Source organism: Haliotis rubra, unplaced genomic scaffold, assembly GCF_003918875.1.
Source record: "Haliotis rubra isolate DU_JTF1 unplaced genomic scaffold, ASM391887v1 Scf303, whole genome shotgun sequence".
NCBI lineage: Eukaryota > Metazoa > Mollusca > Gastropoda > Lepetellida > Haliotidae > Haliotis > Haliotis rubra.
Window position 1 is genome coordinate 715,561 of NW_025766973.1, and position 19,719 is coordinate 735,279.

The window sequence follows — 19,719 nt, forward strand, 5'->3', positions numbered from 1 at the left end:
TGTGTGTGTGTGTGTGTGTGTGATTCCTTGGCGACCAACTAGAGTTAAACCAGGGATACTCTACAATGTCTCTCTTATATAGTCTCCCTGGTTAAACTGAAATACTCGTTACATACGTTGCGTAACTACATAATTTGGAAATCCAGTGTACAACCAGGGAGACTATATATGTTGCAGAGTATCCCTGGTACAACTAATCTTTCCGTATGCATCAAACACTAGTGGATCTGGTACCTTTTGATGTTTTTGTATTTCTCAAAACAATTTGTGTTTCCTTGTTTTACTTAGTGTATAGTGGTTGCAGCGGGATCTCATCTGAGAAATACTTGTCAATTTGGAGTTTAGACAATAGTGGAGCTTTTTGTCTGGAGTTCCCTCCCTTTCTCCATGTATCTTCACCACCGTATGTGCAAAGAAAATTGTAATGTGTCCAATGGCGATGGACAGTGTTCCTTGCTTGCATTTTGATTACTCGCGCCAAAGTTCATTGCTCCCTTCACTTCTTGTTTTTATTTACATGTCATATTATCTTTCATAATAAGAGAATGACAATGGAAGTGACAGCAACATAGTTTGTTATTTATAAATGATTCATACACTGTATGTATCTGGATCCAGGAAGAGTCTATAATTTACGGAATCCGTCTTGCTAAATCTGCGGAATTAAGACTTCTTTACCGCTGACACATGTGGAATGAGTCCGCCGTTCACATTACCCGTCGTACATTGCCCAGACTGGGTGCACATACGGATTTGTGAAGTCTGAACACTCACTACGGGCCATGTTGTATTTTCACTTGTATACTTCTATGAACTGAAAAAAAATATTGAAGTTAATTCTTAAAATCAATACATCAACAATAGTAGGTTCACAGAACACGTAATATTGAAACATTTCTTTCTTTATTTATTTATTTAACGCCACATACAGCAATATTCCAGTTGTATGGCGGCGGTCTATAAATGAAGGAGTCTAGACCAGACAATCAAGTGATTAACAACATGAGCATCGATCTACGTAATTATGACGTGTCAACCAAGTCAGCGAGCGTGACCACCTGATTGCATTATTTGAATCGTACGACAAGCATGGGCTACTGAAGACCAATTCTAACCCGGATCTTCACGGGTGGCTTACACAAAGTTATAGGCAACCATATTATGCTAATTTCACCGTTCAGTTTATGAATGAACAGGCGACGAAATCAAGTCTGCTAATGGACGTGGACTTAGTTGTGTAGGGAACAAACTACACAAATCTTGATTGGTTAACAAATTAGTTGCTATGCTATCCCTTGTAAGTGTATATTTCAGTAAACGGGGCCCCACATGGGTACAATGTGTGAAGCCCATTTCTGGTGTCTCCCGCCGTGATATTGCTGGAATATTGCTAAAAGCGACGTAAAATATAACTCACTCAGTATTTCAGTAAACAGAATGACGCCTAGATTCCGCCCAAGAACCCGTATTTACAACCACCGTTAATCCCTTCATAAGTTACTACATATAACAGAATGACTGTTCGAAGCTGCGTTAAGTCAGTTTCACTTCTCAATTGTATTGCAGATGTTTCCAAATTCCAGCATATGGACAATACTTTTTGTTAAACGTACATCTGTCATATCTAAAGTTTTATATTAATATTTTTAGCGTTTAGAACAATAATGTAAATTAGTTATGTTATGTTTACCTAGTGTGGACCGCCTCCGTCGTGTAGTGGTTAGAGCGTCCGCCCGGAGAGCGGAAGGTCGCGGGTTCGATCCCCGACCGCGTCATACCAAAAGACGTTAAAATATTGTACTTGTTGGTCCCTGCCTGGCGCTCGGCATTAATGGGTACAACAAGGACTGGTCGGCTCGGAGTCAGTATACTGTGTCTGAGTGGGGTATTCATGCTTCACTGTGGCATGGTATCTCAGTGGGCTAGCACTATAAAACCAGCTTAAGTCTGGGCTAGTACAAGCAGCCGCACATACACATACACACGCATGCACGTCGTCATATGAGCGAAATATTCTCAAGCACGACGTTAAACCCAATTTCACCTCACCTCACCTCACCTAGTGTGCGTCTTAAATCATATTGATATGTATCCAGTGTTTCGAAAGAATGCTGACGGCCTCTGTATGTTTCATGTGATATGTGATATGTGATATCGCCGAGACACCAAAGTTCACCCTAACGTGATATAGTCATTTTTTATACCGTCCAGCCAGGCCGTGTAGCGTTGTAACTGTAACAGGGATACAGTTATACCCACATCATGGCGACTGAAATTACGGATGTTTTGATAAAGGGGGATGCTTCCAGCGGGAAGGTAAAACAATTTATATATTGATTATTTTTATAAAAAATCGATGATATGCCAGTGTTACTGAATTGCAGAACTGCGTATGGTACTATAGTGCCGTAAAGGACCATACATCCATAGGGTGGGTGGGGTAGGCTTGTGGTTAAAGCGTCCGGTCGTCACGCTCAATTTTCCATGTTGGTACAATGTGTGAAGCCCATTTCTGGTGTCCCCCGCCGTGATTTTGCTGGAATATTGTTGAAAGCGGTGTCAAACCTTACTCACTCACTAACTCCATACAGCGATAATCACAGCTAAGGACAACGTTCCATCTAGGTGTATATATGTGTGTGTGCCCATCATCGCGGTACTGTGGTAAATTGGGATTTAAAATATTCAGCAAGAGGTCGTTGGGATGGTGATAAATTTGTGAGTTTGTTGGATTGTAGGATGGCAAAAGGTGGACAATTAAACCGACCAGCTGTCACATGACTTATTAAGTAGGTCATTGTGGGGTCATTGTTCATGATAATAGCCTTTTGGTTTTCTGGGCTACATTCGATCAACAACAGGCTGTGATGAAACATAGTATCCTAAATCCTGAGTAAAACTCAGATCAAATGATAGTCACTTTTCGTCTGTAAACATCTGTTTGATGTCAAGTGGAGATCTTAAACGGATACAGTACTCTTCGTTTAAAACAAACTGAGGATATAACGAACGGTTTTTGGGTCCCGGTCCCAAAGGAATAGATTGTTAGCACTTTAATAAATAGTGTATTGTATGTGTATCTCAGAAAAGCAATAGATTTTTGTCTGATTGTTATCTGTAAATCACAACAGCGTCTCAGGATTTTGTACGTGACTAAACTCTCCGTGGTCACGTGCGCTTGAATAATACGCTGGGTCACGTACAACAGGTAACAACATCTAAGGCCTCAGTATGGCTTTCATAAAGGTTTATGGTAGACGTGGAGACCAGTGTAACAAAGATGTGTATTTCTTCAATGCCCTTGTGACGCAATGGGACTGGATACGATCAGATTTTCAGAAATACGTTTTGTCATCACAATTTGATAGTAATCCATAACCGATTTCTTGTGTAAGTGGAAGGGGTTTGTGACTAACATGCATATGATGCACTATAGAATGCCCCAAGTTGATATGCATGTCATACATTACAGAACGCCCACGCTTACATTGAGGTTATGCCCTACAGAACGCCGACGCTTACATGGATGTCATACACTACAGAACACCCACGCTTACATTGATGTCATACACTATAGAATGCCCCAAGTTTATATGCATGTCATACATTACAGAACGCCCAAGCTTACATTGATGTCATGCCCTACAGAACACCCACGCTTACAAGATGTCATACACTACAGAACACCCACACTTACATTGATGTCATACACTATAGCATGCCCCAAGTTGATATGCATGTCATACATTACAGAACGCCCACGCTTATATTGAGGTCATGCCCTACAGAACGCCCACGCATACATGGATGTCATACAATACAGAATAGCCACGCTTACATGATGTCATACACTATAGAATGCCCCAAGTTTATATGCATGTCATACATTACAGAACACCCACGCTTACATTGATGTCATGCCCTACACAACGCCCACGCTTACAAGATGTCATACACTACAGAACACCCACGTTTACATTGATGTCATACACTATAGAATGCCCCAAGTTTATATGCATGTCATACATTACAGAACGCCCACGCTTACATTGATGTCATGCCCTACAGAACAGCCACGCTTTCATGATGTCATACACCATAGAACGCCCCAAGTTGATATGCATGTCATACATTACAGAACGCCAACGCTTACATTGAGGTCATGCCCTACAGAACGCCCACGCTTACATGGATGTCATACACTACAGAACACCCACGCTTACATGATGTCATACACTACAGAACACCCACGCTTACATGGATTTCATACACTACAGAACAGCCACTATTACATGATGTCGTACACTACAGAACACCCACGGTTACATGGATGTCATACACTACAGAACAGCCACGCTTACATGGATGTCATCCACTTCAGGACACCCACGCTTACATGGATGTCATACACTACAGGACACCCACGTTTACATGAATGTCATACACTACAGGACACCCACGCTTACATGGATGTCATACATTACAGAACACCCACACTTACATGGATGTCATACATTACAGAACACCCACGCTTACATAGTTGTCATACATTACAGAACACCCACTTACATGGATGTCATACACTACAGAACACCCACACTTACATGGATGTCATACATTACAGAACACCCACGCTTACATAGATGTCATACACTACAGAACACCCACTTACATGGATGTCATACACTACAGAAGTCAAGCTTGACCACCCGATCCCGTCAGTCGCCTCTTACCATTGTATATTGAGTGTTGTTTAACGGCCTCTCAGCAATGTTCCCGCTACATGGCGGCGGTCTGTAAATAATTAAGCATGGTCCAGACATTCCAGTGATCAACAGCATGAGCATCGTACTACGCAATTAGGCGACAAGTATGGGTTGCTGAAGATCAATTCTAACCCGGATCTTCACGGGTGCTTTCACCACAGTGACAAACGAGACTTCCCTCCCAAATTTATTCTGACACTGACAGTGGGGTAGCTGGAATACAATTAAAATATAATCACCAAACCCGCCAAAACCCGACGAAACGGCGCTGACTGACAAGTGTCATCCTGTCAACTGACCGGCCAATTTCTCTGTTATACAAATTACATACACTGGCAAGCATCACGAGGAGGAAGGCAAACACACTAAAATGTATTTACTGTGACGACGATTTTAAAAATGAGATCGGATCATCAGTGTGGATAATCGCTGTGAGTATACACGAAAACGTTAAGCCTCATTAAGGTATTTTAAATGCGAATTATTGCATTATAGATACCATAACAAAATATCAACACATATTTAATGTAATAAGCCAAATAAAAGAATATCATTTGCAGTTTTTATTGAATAAATGATAATTGCCAACATATGTTTCTGCCAGGACACGAATTGACTAATCTATTAGGATGACACCACCTTAAGCAGTTTGAGGGTATACTGGGTTTTTACCATCCTCGATAATCTCCAGGGTATACGTTCCGATAAATCTCCACCACACCATGGATGCATCTATGGCTCGGCCCCATGATTTTATTACCTTCCTTTACTGGCTCCACATTCTAACAGTAGCCAATCAGCTAAGCCGGAGTTACAACCGAGCTTGCCAGTGTCAACAAAGATAGATCTAGCGGTCGCAGCCGCGAAGGTTTGTTCGCAGTGCGACTCATACTTGGGAAGAAATCATACAGACAAATTGACAGGTCTGAAACCTTAAAAATATATATAACTCTTTCTACCACTTCCAGAGTACCTCTGCAACAATTATGTTGCCACGTTTAATCGGTTAGATAAAAGAAGCGAAAGTGAGTTGTGATTGGTACGCTCAACTTCCCAGCGTAGACACCTGATTGGATAAATGTCAGCCAAGGCAGGTAATAAAATCACGGGGCAGAGCCGTGGGCGCAAATAAGCCTTTTATAGGCCAACGCCGCCCTAAAACTCTAAAACCAACCAGAGTCGTAAATGCATCCATGCTATAGTGGAGATTTATCGGAACGTACACCCTGGAGATTATAGTAGAGATTTATCGGAACGTATACCCTGGAGATTATCGAGGATGGGTTTTTCCTTCAGGAAAGGGAACCTGAATTTCACGTTGTCTCTCACATAATCAGGGCGGTGGGTTAGCCGAGTGGTTAAACAGTTCGCTCGTCACACTGAAGACCCGGGTTCGATTGCCCACATGTATGAATGCCATTTCTGGTGTCCCCCGCCGTGATATTGCTGGAATATTGCTCAAAGCGGCGTAAAACTCACTCACTCACTCAGATATCTTCATTGTCTTAATTCTCTCGTCTTGTCGAAGACCCGGGTTCGATTCTCTACTTGGGTACAATGTGTGAAGCCCATTTCTGGTGTCCCTCGCCGTGATATTGCTGGAATATTGCTAAACTCGGCGTAAAACTACATTCACTCACTCACTCACTCATGCCTTAATCCCACTGAGTCACAAAGCAAATATCCCAACCTTCCTGCTGCTGGATCTCGACAATGACAAAACTGTTGTAACGCCCACGAAGCCTATGCGATCGACACTCGATACGCCTTTTAAAACTATTGGCAATGATATCGTATAACTGGTATATTATCCCGATAAATATCCTCTTTGGCATATATATTACTGACAGCTGTTGTAGTGTGTGGAGTTAGTCGACATGACGGATACCACGAGTAGATACTTGCTTTCCTTGCCCGAGGGAATGGACATGGATGATAAGAAGGTGATTTGTTTCGTATCTCTGGATGTTCATTATATCTGTGCGTGAGCTAACATGGAGTATATCTTCTGACTAGAGAGGAGGGCATCAGATTGTTGGATAAGAACATATATAACTGTTGTGTGGACAGGAATGTATCCGATTGTTGGACAGGAGTACATCTTTTGAGTGGACAGGAATATATCCAAATGTTGGATAGGAATATATCCAATTGTTGACAGAAATATATCCGATTGTTGGATAGGAATACAACTGTTGTGTGGGCAGGAATATATCCTATTGTTGGATAGGAATATATCTCTTGTGTGAACAGGAATATATCCGATTTTTGGATAGGAATACAACTGTTGTGTGGGCAGGGATGTATCCGATTGTTGGAGAGAAATATATGCAATTGTTTGGATAGGAATATATCCGATTGTTGGATAGGAATATATCCGATTGGTGGATAGGAATATATGCAATTGTTTCGATTGGAATATATCCGATTGTTGGATAGGAATACACATGTATATATCTAACTGTTGGATAGGAATATATCCGATTGTTGGATAGGAATATATCCGATTATCGAATTATTTGACAGGAGTATATACATCACCTGTTCCAGGCTAAAGAGGTCCAAGGACTGACAATAATAACTGCCGCAGTGTTCATCGTCGGGGAGATCGCAGGATCTGGAGTGCTGGCCCTGCCGAGTGCTGTCGAGGGAGCAGGTAAGCGAACAATCGGAAATGTACTTTTTCAAACATGCTCTCCTAAAAGAGAAACTCATTGATAAAAGATCAAATTGATATATGACATTTCAAATATTGTTTTCAAAATGAGTGTTTGGTTGTTACAATATTGCCATTATAATGCTGGTTTGTGTATATGGAACGAATGCACAGCGCAAAAACGTATCTCCGGAAACTTTAATGCACGTTTACGTTGGTTGTTTTTGTTGTTTGTTTATATGTTTAACGCCACCCTCAGCAATATTACAGACATATTGCGGCGGTCTGTATATAATCGATTTTGGATCAGACAATCCAGTGATCAACATCATGGGTATCGTTCAACGATGTGCCAACCAAGTCCAACAATCTGACTGACTGACTGACTGAGTGAGTTTGGTTTTACGCCGCTTTTAGCAATATTCCAGCAACATCACGTCGGGGGACACCAGAAATGGGCTTCACAAAGTCCAACAATCGATCACGTTGGTCACCTCTTACGACAAGCATGGGCTGCTGAAGACCAATCTAACCCGGATCTTCACGGGTTTGTCCTAAGAACCGCAGATATGAGGATCGGTCTGAGACCTGAATGACGTAGTGCTCATCGTACCTCGGCGACGTTGTTGTTGTCAATACTGTCAACAACTCGTTGGTAAATTATTTACAGGGACCACATGCCGAACGTGGACGGCAACGACGATATGTCTACGTCAATGTTTTTCGCTATGATCGCTTCGTGAATGTAGCCCCGGAAGCAGTGGTAACTTGGTGAATCTTGGTAACATTCGTGCGCATTGAGCTGTGCGCTCGCGAGCGTGTCGGTCTAGGTTAAATTGAGCATTTATCTGCCTCGAATAAATAACGAGTGTTGAACAAATTATGATGCACGCTGCCAATCATAAAATCATACACGCATCGATAGCATCTGGTTTAATTATCATACAAACATGAGGTGAGCGTTGATACGTATCAGGCTGGCCTGCATCTTGTATATATACTGAGTCAAAAAAGAAACTTCACATTCTTTCTTCAGGGCACTATAAAAGAACAAGAGATGGTAAGATGGTTAAATTGTTATTATTTCATTGCTGAGATCTGTGTGATGTACTCGATACACTGACAGTGCCATAATCAGTTCCATTAGGCTACACCGCCGTTCCAAAACATGGGTATACAGAATGTCAAGTCACAAGAATAAAAATGCGAAATTTCTCAGTTCAATATCGCTTATGGCCGCCCCACGCATTCACCACTGCCAAACACCGTCTCCTCATCGACTGCCTGATGCTTGTGAACACGTGGTTGGGGATTCTGCGCCATTGCTCTTGCAAGGCAGCGCCAAGTTCCTGCAAATTCTGAGGTTGGTTCTAAAGTCCACGAAGCCTTCTCCCAAGTGCATCCCAAACGTGTTCTATTGGATTAAGGTCAGGGGACCTCGATGGCCAGTCCATGACGTTGATTCCAACGTTTTGAAGGAAATTTCGTGTCAACATCGCGGTATGCGGCCGAGCATTATCATGCTGTAGACCTTGGCCATGAGCCGCCATGAAAGGAACGAGTTCAGAGGTGAGCACCTGGTCGCGGTAAGCAGCAGCTGTGAGGTTTCCACGGATGACCAGAAGTCGGGAACAGAAAGCACCCCACACCATGCAACTTCCGCCCCCGAATCTGTCGACTTCCTGTACACAACATTGGGCATACCGTTCACGACGTCGTCTCCAGACTCTATGCCTGCCGTCCTCGAATCTGAGGGTAAACCTGGATTCATCGCTAAAGACGACTCGATTCCAGTCTCTCTGGGTCCATCGGAGGTGACGTTGGGCAAACCGCAGACTTTGACGTTGATGAAGCGGCGTCAATATTGGCCCACGATATGGACGTCGAGAATGGAGATTGGCAGCCCGCAACCGATTTCGAATGGTCTGTGAGGACAGTCGACCTCTAAACATCTCAGCCCTGGTTGGTGTAGCCGGCAGAAAAATCTGTCACGTAGGTGACGTAGGACGATTTGACGGTCTTCTGCTCGTGACGTCACACGTGGACGACCCGACCTTGGGCAATCAGAAGTGGTGCCAGTTTGTTGTAGACGACCTCGCAAGTCATACACAGTACGACGGCTGCATCCCATTGCTCTTGCGACGTCAATAACATATCTTCCCGCTTGCAACATGCCAACGGCACGTTCACGTTGCACATTTGTCAATCGTGACATTTCAAGTACCGTTAGAACTGTGGTTTAAAGGTGTTTGTTCAATTCTTGAGGCCAATGCAAACACGTGCATATGAAGAAAACTTCGATGCGAAGATCACATGATCGACTGCACGTGCAAAACCTGATTTGGCACTAACGTCATTTGCACGACGAATGGATGGGTTTGAGTGGGTTTTGCTAACGTTTTTCTAGAGTCGAAAGATAGGGATCCCATTTCGGATACATAGATGTATCCTCAGAGAAAGATTATTCATTATTTTTCAAATTACATTCTGTGAAGTTTCTGTTTTTGCCTCAGTATATTATTTGCGATGAGAAGGGAATCATCACGCCAAAGGCCTCGGGTTTGATACCTGAAATGGGAACAATGTGTGAAGTCCATTTATGGTGTCCATTTTAGAATTCATCCATGCTTGTCAAGTGTCGAGGTCGTAATATCAATCACTGGTTTGTCTGGCCCAGAAATAACGAAATATCTGAAATATATAAAATAACGGTATATGAAGACCGGTAGGTATCCGAATCTTCTAGGGATGAGTAAGATTAGTTTACGCCGCTTTTAGGAATATTTCAACAATATCACGGCGGGTACACCAGAAATGGGATTCACACATTGTACCAATGTGGGGATCAAACCCGGGTCTTCGGCGTGACGAGCGAACCTTTTAATCACTAGGAGTGGGGGCAGTGAGTGGTTGAGAGGCGGTGGAGGTATTTGGGTAGTGTCCAGTGAAAGAGTGTCGTAGTTATGTGGCGGTGCTGGGTTACGGTGATGAGTCTGGGCGTGATGATTCGGAAAAGGTGAAGGTCGGAATGCTGTCCGGATGAAAATAGGCTTGACTGATTTTTGGTATCACATATCACGGGTTACAAAGCTAACATCTTTATTCCAAGGTTGGATCGGGATTGTGATGCTGTTCCTCTGCTGCTTCATCTCCACCTACACCGGCGACGTGCTGGGGACGGCGTGGTGCATCATCCAGGAACGCTATGAGCAGTACCGGGGCCACATCAGATACCCCTACCCAGCCATTGGGGAGATCACGTACGGAAAACCAGGAAGGTGGGTCACGATGAGTCTAACTCAAATTGGACTTAAACTTGATTCCCTTGGTCACGTCGCGAGAGAGTCTGACTCAGATCGGACTTAAACTTGGCTCCCTTGGTCACGTCGCGAGAGAGTCCAACTCAAATCGAACTTAAACTTGGTTCCCTTGGTCACGTCGTGAGAGTGTCTGATTCAAATCTGCATCATTCTTGGTTTTCACTGGGTCAAATCATGTGAGAGTCAAATAAGCTTTGTAACTTTGTTGCCCTAGGTCAGTAGTGAGAGTCTGACTTAAAACGACTTGGTAGCTTGGTTCAACCTAGGTCAGAAACCTAGTGAGAAAGTTTGTAATATGGCTTCACAAATGTTATATATGTAGTGAGAAAGTTGAAAAGTCATTGTAGCCTCAATACATATGATCGCTTGGGATCCTTTTGCTCCGATAACCTTCAGTGGTTTACTTCAACTCCCCTCTCAGTATATGGTGTCCTCAGAGAACCGCCTATATCTACCCTCAAGGTACCTGGTATTCTTCTCAACCTACTTCACAATGTACGGCGGGGCTGTGGGGTACCTGATCCTTGTCTCAGAGAACATCTAGCGTATAATCATCTATATCTCCCCTCTAGGTACCTGGTATCCTTCTCCATCAACTTCACAATGTACGGCGGGGCTGTGGTCTACTTGATCCTTGTCTCAGAGAACATCCAGTGTATAATCATCTATATCTCCCCTCTAGGTACCTGGTATCCTTCTCCATCAACTTCACAATGTACGGCGGGGCTGTGGGGTACCTGATCCTTGCCTCAGAGAACATCCAGTGTATAATCATCTATATCTCCCCTCTAGGTACCTGGTATCCTTCTCCATCAACTTCACAATGTACGGCGGGGCTGTGGTCTACCTGATCCTTGCCTCAGAGAACATCCAGTGTATAATCATCTATATCTCCCCTCTAGGTACCTGGTATCCTTCTCTATCAACTTTACAATGTACGGCGGGGCTGTGGTCTACCTGATCCTTGCCTCAGAGAACATCTAGCGTATAATCATCTATATCTCCCCTCTAGGTACCTGGTATCCTTCTCCATCAACTTCACAATGTACGGCGGGGCTGTGGTCTACTTGATCCTTGTCTCAGAGAACATGTAGTGTATAATCATCTATATCTCCCCTCTAGGTACCTGGTATCCTTCTCCATCAACTTCACAATGTACGGCGGGGCTGTGGTCTACCTGATCCTTGTCTCAGAGAACATCTAGTGTATAATCATCTATATCTCCCCTCTAGGTACCTGGTATCCTTCTCTATCAACTTCACAATGTACGGCGGGGCTGTGGTCTACCTGATCCTTGCTTCAGAGAACCTACAGTCACTACTGGCTGACCTCAAGGAAGACATCTCCTTCTGCTTCTGGCTCCTGATAGTGGCTGCAATACTTCTTCCATTATCCTGGCTTGGCACCCCAAAGGATTTCTGGTAAGACATTATATTTAACACCACCTACATATATAGTCTTGGATCCAGTTTTAAGGTTATGTTGGTTACCAACTGGACACTAAGCACTGTTTGTCACATACATGAGATCTTCCAGGCCGAGAGGTACGCAAAGGCGTTAAAAGATGGTACCTATTTCATGTTCTAGCTGTTGGCATTAGGCAGATAAGAACGGACAGTTTGCTATCCAGGTAATAAATTTAAATGCGCAACATCATTACACATTTGATTAGCATTATGGCATTATTTTTAGCCTTAAGAAACTGATATTGAAAGTGTAAACATTTGCAAAACTGGCCTGTAACCAACGTTGAATATTATGTTGCCTGCTACTGCACTGTAGTGAGTGAGTGAGTTTAGGTTTACGCCGCACTCAGCACTATTCCAGCTATATGGCGGCGGTCCGTAAATAATCGAGTCTGGACCAGACAATCCAGTGCTCAACAGCATGAGCATCGATCTACGCAACTGAGAACTAATGACATGTGTCAACCAAGTCAGCGAGCCTCACCACCCGATCCCATTAGTCGCCTTCTATGACAAGCATGGGTTACTAAAGATCAATTCTAACCCGGATCAATTCTTACCCGGATCTTCGGGAAGCAAAATCTTGGTCCCTCCGCACGCTTTCTTTATTCATAATTTTTCGGTCGTGTTGAACCTAGGGCATCTCGAACTGTTGCGTAGGTCCCCCCAGCTTCGACACAGCGAGGTTTTACTGTAAGAGCGCTATGTGTGAGTGAGTGAGTTCTAGTTTTACGCCGCTTTTAGCAAAATTCCAGCAATATCACGGCTGGGGACACCAGAAAATGGGCATCACACATTATACCCATATGGGGAATCGAACCCGGGTCCTCGGGGTGACGAGCGAACGCTTAAACCACCGCCCCGCGCTATGTGTAATAGTCTTAGGACTTGTAATGAAACAAGGACTTCGATTTAAAGGGTCCTTTATTCAGAGATCACCCTGCTGGCATGTTCTACATTGATGCTATGTGTTTACAACTATTTATGCTTATAGCGAACCTCTGTTAGCTATGATCTGAAGTACATTTCACCACTATGTAGAGCGAGTTTGTACAGAGTATTCACGTGTACCATTTTACCCACAGGCCTATAGCAGTCGGGGCTGCCCTGGCGACAGGTACGGCATGCATCATCCTCACCACCAACATGGTCATCGACAAGAAAAACCTCCCCGAAGTCGTTCACGACCAACCAGGCTTTGTATCCTTCTTCACGGCGTTCGGCACCATCTGCTTTGCGTTCGGGGGGCACCCAGCGTTCCCTACCTTCCAGACAGACATGAAGGACCACAGACAGTTCGGCAAGGCGGTCTTTCTGGCTTACATGAGTAGGTAATTACGACGTTTTAACAAAACATAAGGTTTCTATAAGTAAATATTTTGAAATTTCAAACGCCTTTTACGACTGCCAACGTGTTCCTGCTGCACCAACCCAGTTCCATTTATGGTACCAATCCTGTTGCGTGTGGTCGTATAGCAAGTCGTATTGCCATTTATTCAAATACATTTGATATCTTCAGTTGTTCAAAGACATCAATAATTGACCTTTAAAATATCAATAATTAATTGAAGATATCTTTAATGATTTTCCGATATCCGAAATTATTTCGATTGATATCAGTTGTTGATATCTGTAATATGTGTAATAGGACAGAGCAGCAAACAAATTATTTCGGGCCCCAAAAGTATTTGCAGATCTTCAAATACTTCCGGTTAAACTATCCGTAAATACTTTCGGTTTCAAAATGGTTACAAACGTTAGCCGATGAGCTTGGTTCTGTTTTTACATCCCACAAGTTGTGGCGTCGCACATTGGGTCAGGAACCAGACCGGATGCGAGAAGCCATTTCAAAATGAGAGATACTGCCCTTTGGAATGCAATCATCCATTCAAGATATCAATACTATATATATTAAAAGAAACAAATTGTTTTTAATATCAGAATTGTAAATAATGATATCACTGAAAGCATGAATTTGTGTTATCTTTGAATCTTTTTTTCAAGATATCAGCATGCTTCATCATAATCTTTCATCAGTTTCGTGATATCATGAATGTTATTGCAGATATCTACAATAATCTCTATTCGCAATATCGGACGGTTTTTTTAATTTCAATCTTTAAAGCCATTCTAGACTGACTGAGTATGGTTTTACGCCGCTTTTAGCAATATTCCAGCAACATCAGGGCGGGGGACACCAGAAACGGGCTTCACACATTGTGCCCATGTGGGGATTAAATCCATTCTAGATATCAGCAACTTAAATTTACATGTGAAAAAGGCTTGCCATGTGGTTTTCTCGCGTCTGTTTGCGTGTGCGTGTGCGTGTGCGTGTGCGTGTTTGCACGCGTGTAGACTTGTACTACTTTTTAATAGTGCTGTCAAAGCAACTGAATTAGGACAACCATTGTATGAATACAAATTTAATTCCAAAGGCCTAATACTATGAAGCCAACACCTGTTTAGCTTAATGATAATTATGTATATGACGCTGATCTCCATTCTTAATGCTCATCACCATTGCGCTGTGTATTGGCTCGTGCACTCTGTCCCCATCATTAATTACTGTTACTGATATTCTGACATATATAACCTTATTCAAATATCCCTTGGCTCTGAAATCACGTCAGCAAGTCACAGTGTTCGACGTCACTGTCTTTTTTCCTATTGTCCATTTGCATATACATACATAGGTGGTGACATCTGGTGTACGGGAAACCATGGTGCACCATTACTGTGCTGAAAAATACATGAAGACAAATGATTCCTAATAACTCAAATCCAATACATTTTCTCCTTTTACCTAGATGTCAATGCTCTCGTAACCTGTCGTTCATTTGCAAAACGAAAAGGCAAAACGAAGTGCCCCGTCCTTCTCCCAAAAGTCAGTCCAATGTGCATATCCTCCAGATAGACCCGGGTTAGATTTGGTTTCAGCAACCCATGCTTGTCGTAAGAGGCGACTAACAGGATCGGGTGGTCAGGCTCGCTGACTTGGTTGACACATGACATCGTATCGTAATTATGTAGATCGATGCTCACGATATTGGTCACTGGATAGTCTGCTCCAGACTCCATTATTTACAGACCGACGCAATATATCTGGAATATTGCTGACTGCGGCGTATACCAAAATTCAAATCCAAATGTCCACTCATGATGCTCTCCCCTATAACACTTAACAAAGACGTCTGCCGATTCATGACGTCAGTCCTACATCTGTTTCCTCGTGATATAATCATGTCATGTCAACGCCAGAGAATTATTAGTCTCGAGTCGTGTCAGCAGCAACATCATGTTAAAATCCAACGTACCATCTGATTCTTCAAAACTTCCAGCCAAAGTGTTGTCTGCTTCCATAAAATGTTAATCTCCAACGTGTCGTCTGCTTCCTCAGAATGTTACTTTCAGAAATGTCGTCTGCTTTCTCATAACGTCCATCCAACGTGTCGTCTGCTTCCTCATAATGTTAATCTCCGACATGTCGTCTGCTTTCTCATAACGTCCATCCAACATGTCTACTTCCTCATAATGTTTCTCCGACATGCCGTGTCCCTTCGTAACGTCCGTGCAATATGTCTTCTTCTTCCTCAGTCTCCTACATGCCCTGTGTTTACCCATGATGTGTCGTCTGCTTTCTTGCAGTTGTACTGGCCATGTACATCCCCGTCTCCGTGACGGGATTTTACGTATATGGGAGAGATACCCAGGCTAACATCCTACAGACGGTGTCGTCGGGCCCTATGTTGGTGACAGTGCAGATTCTCGTCACCCTTCATCTGTTTTGTGGATTCATCATCATCATCAACCCTTTTAGTCAGGAAGTAGAGGAAATATTCAAAGTACCCCATCGTAAGTACACAAGTTCCCGAACAGCACCCCGGAGCACAGAGCGATCTTAGCTCTATGATGTTCGTAACTTTGACCCGGGCCTTCGATAAAAGTAGAGCCAGGGTCGCCTTGTCGAAGGGAATCAGCTAAAATTAAACCATAGCACAAAGATGTGATAATCTTCTTTATGTATATCTCTGGAGATCTCAATATTTCGCAATGAAAAAAACAAACACTTATGTTTCTAAATACGCATACCAACACCTCTGGTGTATTTCACGAAGATTGTTGAAAAATACAAATCAAACATGTATTTTTTCTATATACTACAAACTCCAGTCATGTCTTTAGTGAATGAAATCTGTTTTCGTCCTCCACCACGCGATACCTGGTAGTATCAAACAGACTGACTTTGTTAAACAAAACGACCCAAGCGCTAAAATCTTACCCTTTCACTTTGCGGATTTGCAAGAGTTACCAAAATGGATCAGACTGCCAGGTTCGGTAACTTAGCTTCAGTACTCCCAGGACGCGGATCGTCAATCATAATATCTATTAATGGATTTGTTACTTCCGTTATTTACACCCGTGAAGATCCGGGTAAGAATTGATCTTCAGTAACCCATGCTTGTCGTCAGGGGCGACTAACGGGATCGGGTGGTCAGGCTCGCTGACTTGGTTGACACATGTCATGGTATCTCAATTGCGTCGATCGATGCCCATGTTGTTGATCTCAGGATTCTCATAACTGGAATACTGCCGAGTGCGGCGTTAAACAACAACCAACCAACCAACCAACCGATTAGTTACAGGTCCACGTCATTCAACAAAACTGTTCAGTTTCATCCATGACACTACCTGCATTACCAGGAAGTGGGCCCGCTTAGCGCTACAACATTCGTAGCTCGACAACACTTCACGCTACGTCAATCGTAACTCGACAATACTTGAACTTAGCGCTACGACAATCGTACCTCGACAATACTTTAACTTAGCACCACGATGATCGTAACACAACAATACTTAGCACTACGATAATCGTAATTCGACAATACTTAAACTTAGCGCTACGGCAATCGTAACTCGACAATGCTTAAACTTGTTTTGTGGGAGGGGATCCTGGTCGTAGAACATTGCCTCATTCTTGTAATGACCCTAATACTGTTTCAGACTTCGGCTGGAAGCGCTGTTTGCTGCGGACGGGAATTGTTGTCCTGGTTCTATTTGGGGCAGAGACGGTGCCCAAGTTTGGCGCCATCCTGGCACTTGTTGGCGGGTCCACGATCTCCATCTTAGCCTTCATCTGCCCTCCACTCTTCTACCTCAAACTCGCAAAGATGGAGGGAGACTGGGAGAAAATGTACGTCCTATAATTTCCTCGCGATTTCACTTGTGGATTTTATCTTCTCTTGTGTCGCTATCTGGACCCAGTACATGGTTGTTTTATCTCCAGACTGACATGTGATGATAGGTTCAGTGGGTACATGTGTTATAGGTCTCTGATAAAGGACACATACTGTTATCTGTCCGTGAAGAATTCCGAGATTCCATATGATCACAGACTCGTCTCACCGAAGACCAGAGTTCGATTCCCGAAATGGGTACAAAGTGTGAACCCCATTTCTGGCGTCCCTCGTCGTGATATTGCTGGATTCTGGCGTCCCTCGTCGTGATATTGCTGGAATATTGCTAAAAGCGGCGTAAAACAATACAACTTAATTTACGCGTCAGTTTTATAGCAGGTTAACCAAATCGAATTCTATTTGTGTTTTAGAAACTACGACAGATCGCTTGTTGATATGTCTATGGTTTATTTCAGTGAAGTGCCCCTGCACAAGAGGGTTGCCCTGTATGAGATCGTGTTCGTGGGTCTGGTTGCTGGTGTGGCCTCTACGTACTCAGCCTTTGCTGGACTCCTATCGCCGGGCGCCTTCACTGTACCGTGTTATGTGAACTTAACGGCTGCCAGCGGATCCTAGGGGTTGGACGGTTGGGTTGGTTCAGGTGGGATGTCGTGGCGTTGGGTGAGGGTGAGGGTGAGGGTCGGGGTGTGGTGGGTATAGGGGGAGTAAATCCTTCTGTTGTGCCGTAGCTACATAACGGGTGCTAGTGGATCCAAGGATGAAACGGGTGGGGTGGGTCAGGTGGGATGTTGTGGCGTTGGGTGGGGTAAGGATCGGGGTGTGGAGACGCAGTGGGGGTGGGGGTAAATGCGTTTGTTGTGTCGTGTACTGGCTACATAACGGGTGCCAGTGGCTCCAAGTATAATACGGGTAGGTTTGGGTCAGGTGGGATGTCGTGGCGTCGGGTGGAGGAAGGGGTGGATAAGATGCATATATCAACATAACGGTTGTCAGTCACTACAGGACCGGGTTGTGATTGGTTTCGGGTAATGGGGGTGGGGGTTGGACCTCAAACACAAATTATGAGGTCAAGGTGTATATTTTCACAGCGTGCAATATCAGTAATGTCAGCTTGATACTAAATTATTTACATGTGAACAAGATAAGTTTTATAAAAAGTGGATGTTATGTCATGATTTTGCAAATTTTAAATGATTTTCTGAATTCTTTCTTCTTGTTCCCTAATGAAAAATATAGGCTGAATGGACTTGAACTTAAACTTACTGTAAATATTTGAAGCTTGTAAGTGTGATTGGTGAGTGAATGTGTTGTGGTGTCTGGTGTTGTTGGTTTGTGCTTTGTTAAGAAAAAATCCTGTTTTTTCTGTGATCAATTAACCTTCTTGCAAAGGTCCTTAGAGTCCCCTAGCTCTTCGGCCCTATCTGTAACAGGGGAAGCAAGAAATAAAAAATATCAATTATAAATTTTTTTTTTATTTACATGTATAACTCTTACTCAGGAATTGTAGGACTCGTGTGCTCATAGTTGTTTTGAACACTTACATTATCCATGAGTTGGTAGCACAAGTTCAATCATCTTGAGGTATTCCACGAATCAGTGGTAGTGTAATTAGAGGTACCCTATGGAAATCATGGAAAACACCAGCACTGAGTACACAGCAGCGATCGGGTTTCTTACGAATGAGTGAGTCAACCAACCACTCTTTATGAACGCATGACTAATGTCATGGAGGATGCCTCTCAATACTCCACTGTGGTATAATAGGTCGCCGAGTTTATAGCGTGGATGTGCATCGCTTCAGGTAGACTAGCAGATATCCTCACAGATGATCTCGTTGAAATGTTACTAATGTCTGATCGGTGAATAAAGGTGGACGAATCAGCTTCTGAATGTCATGTCCTATGTAATATAATCCATGAGTGTTTGAGCCTGTCTGCAAGATGGGTCCCCATGAACCTTAATGTACAAGTTCGTCACCAACGAGTAGAGTCTAGTCGAGAGCTCATGGACATACCCATGACAAATCCAGACAACTTTTATACACGTCTTGTGACTGCGGATGAAAATTGGATTCAACAACCAAAAAGAGCCAAGCAGTGGAAACACAAGCTGCCAAAGATGTCAAAACTCAACTCTATGTTGGCAAGATATAGGCCAGTTTTTTACGACACTGAATATATAAACATAGAACTTCTCTACCTTATTTTTGTATGTTGACTTCTGTGAACGTGTTGACTGTCCTTAGTGAATGAGTGAGTGAGGTTAGTTTTACGCCGCACTCAGCAATATTCCAGCTATATGGCGGCGGTCTGTAAA

General features: G+C 43.3%; 1 protein-coding gene and 2 long non-coding RNA genes across 3 annotated transcripts; 2 read left to right on the plus strand and 1 right to left on the minus strand.

Moving 5' to 3' along the window:
• Positions 1–560: 560 nt before the first annotated feature.
• On the minus strand, positions 561–1,822 carry LOC124282801. Its single transcript, XR_006900245.1, has 2 exons — positions 1,691–1,822; positions 561–814 (listed from the first exon to the last, which is right to left on the minus strand). It is a non-coding gene; the product is annotated as an uncharacterized LOC124282801 (long non-coding RNA).
• Positions 1,380–19,298, plus strand: LOC124282800. Its single transcript, XR_006900244.1, has 2 exons — positions 1,380–1,420; positions 18,970–19,298. It is a non-coding gene; the product is annotated as an uncharacterized LOC124282800 (long non-coding RNA).
• On the plus strand, positions 2,185–18,046 carry LOC124282799 (amino acid transporter AVT1J-like). The gene is made up of 8 exons (XM_046718833.1): positions 2,185–2,316; positions 7,317–7,422; positions 10,532–10,700; positions 11,975–12,163; positions 13,294–13,535; positions 15,854–16,060; positions 17,210–17,399; positions 17,859–18,046. Exons 1-8 carry the CDS (start codon positions 2,263–2,265, stop codon positions 18,016–18,018), a joined length of 1,317 nt encoding a protein of 438 aa, XP_046574789.1. The 5' UTR covers positions 2,185–2,262; the 3' UTR covers positions 18,019–18,046.
• Positions 19,299–19,719: the final 421 nt, after the last annotated feature.

Excerpts from the sequence above, each read along its gene's own strand:
- LOC124282799 (XM_046718833.1), top strand. The coding sequence starts at position 2,263 with ATGGCGACTGAAATTACGGATGTTTTGATAAAGGGGGATGCTTCCAGC. Across the intron at positions 13,536-15,853 it reads GGTCTTTCTGGCTTACATGA|TTGTACTGGCCATGTACATC; the intron begins GTAGGTAATTAC and ends GCTTTCTTGCAG. Across the intron at positions 17,400-17,858 it reads GAGGGAGACTGGGAGAAAAT|TGAAGTGCCCCTGCACAAGA; the intron begins GTACGTCCTATA and ends GGTTTATTTCAG.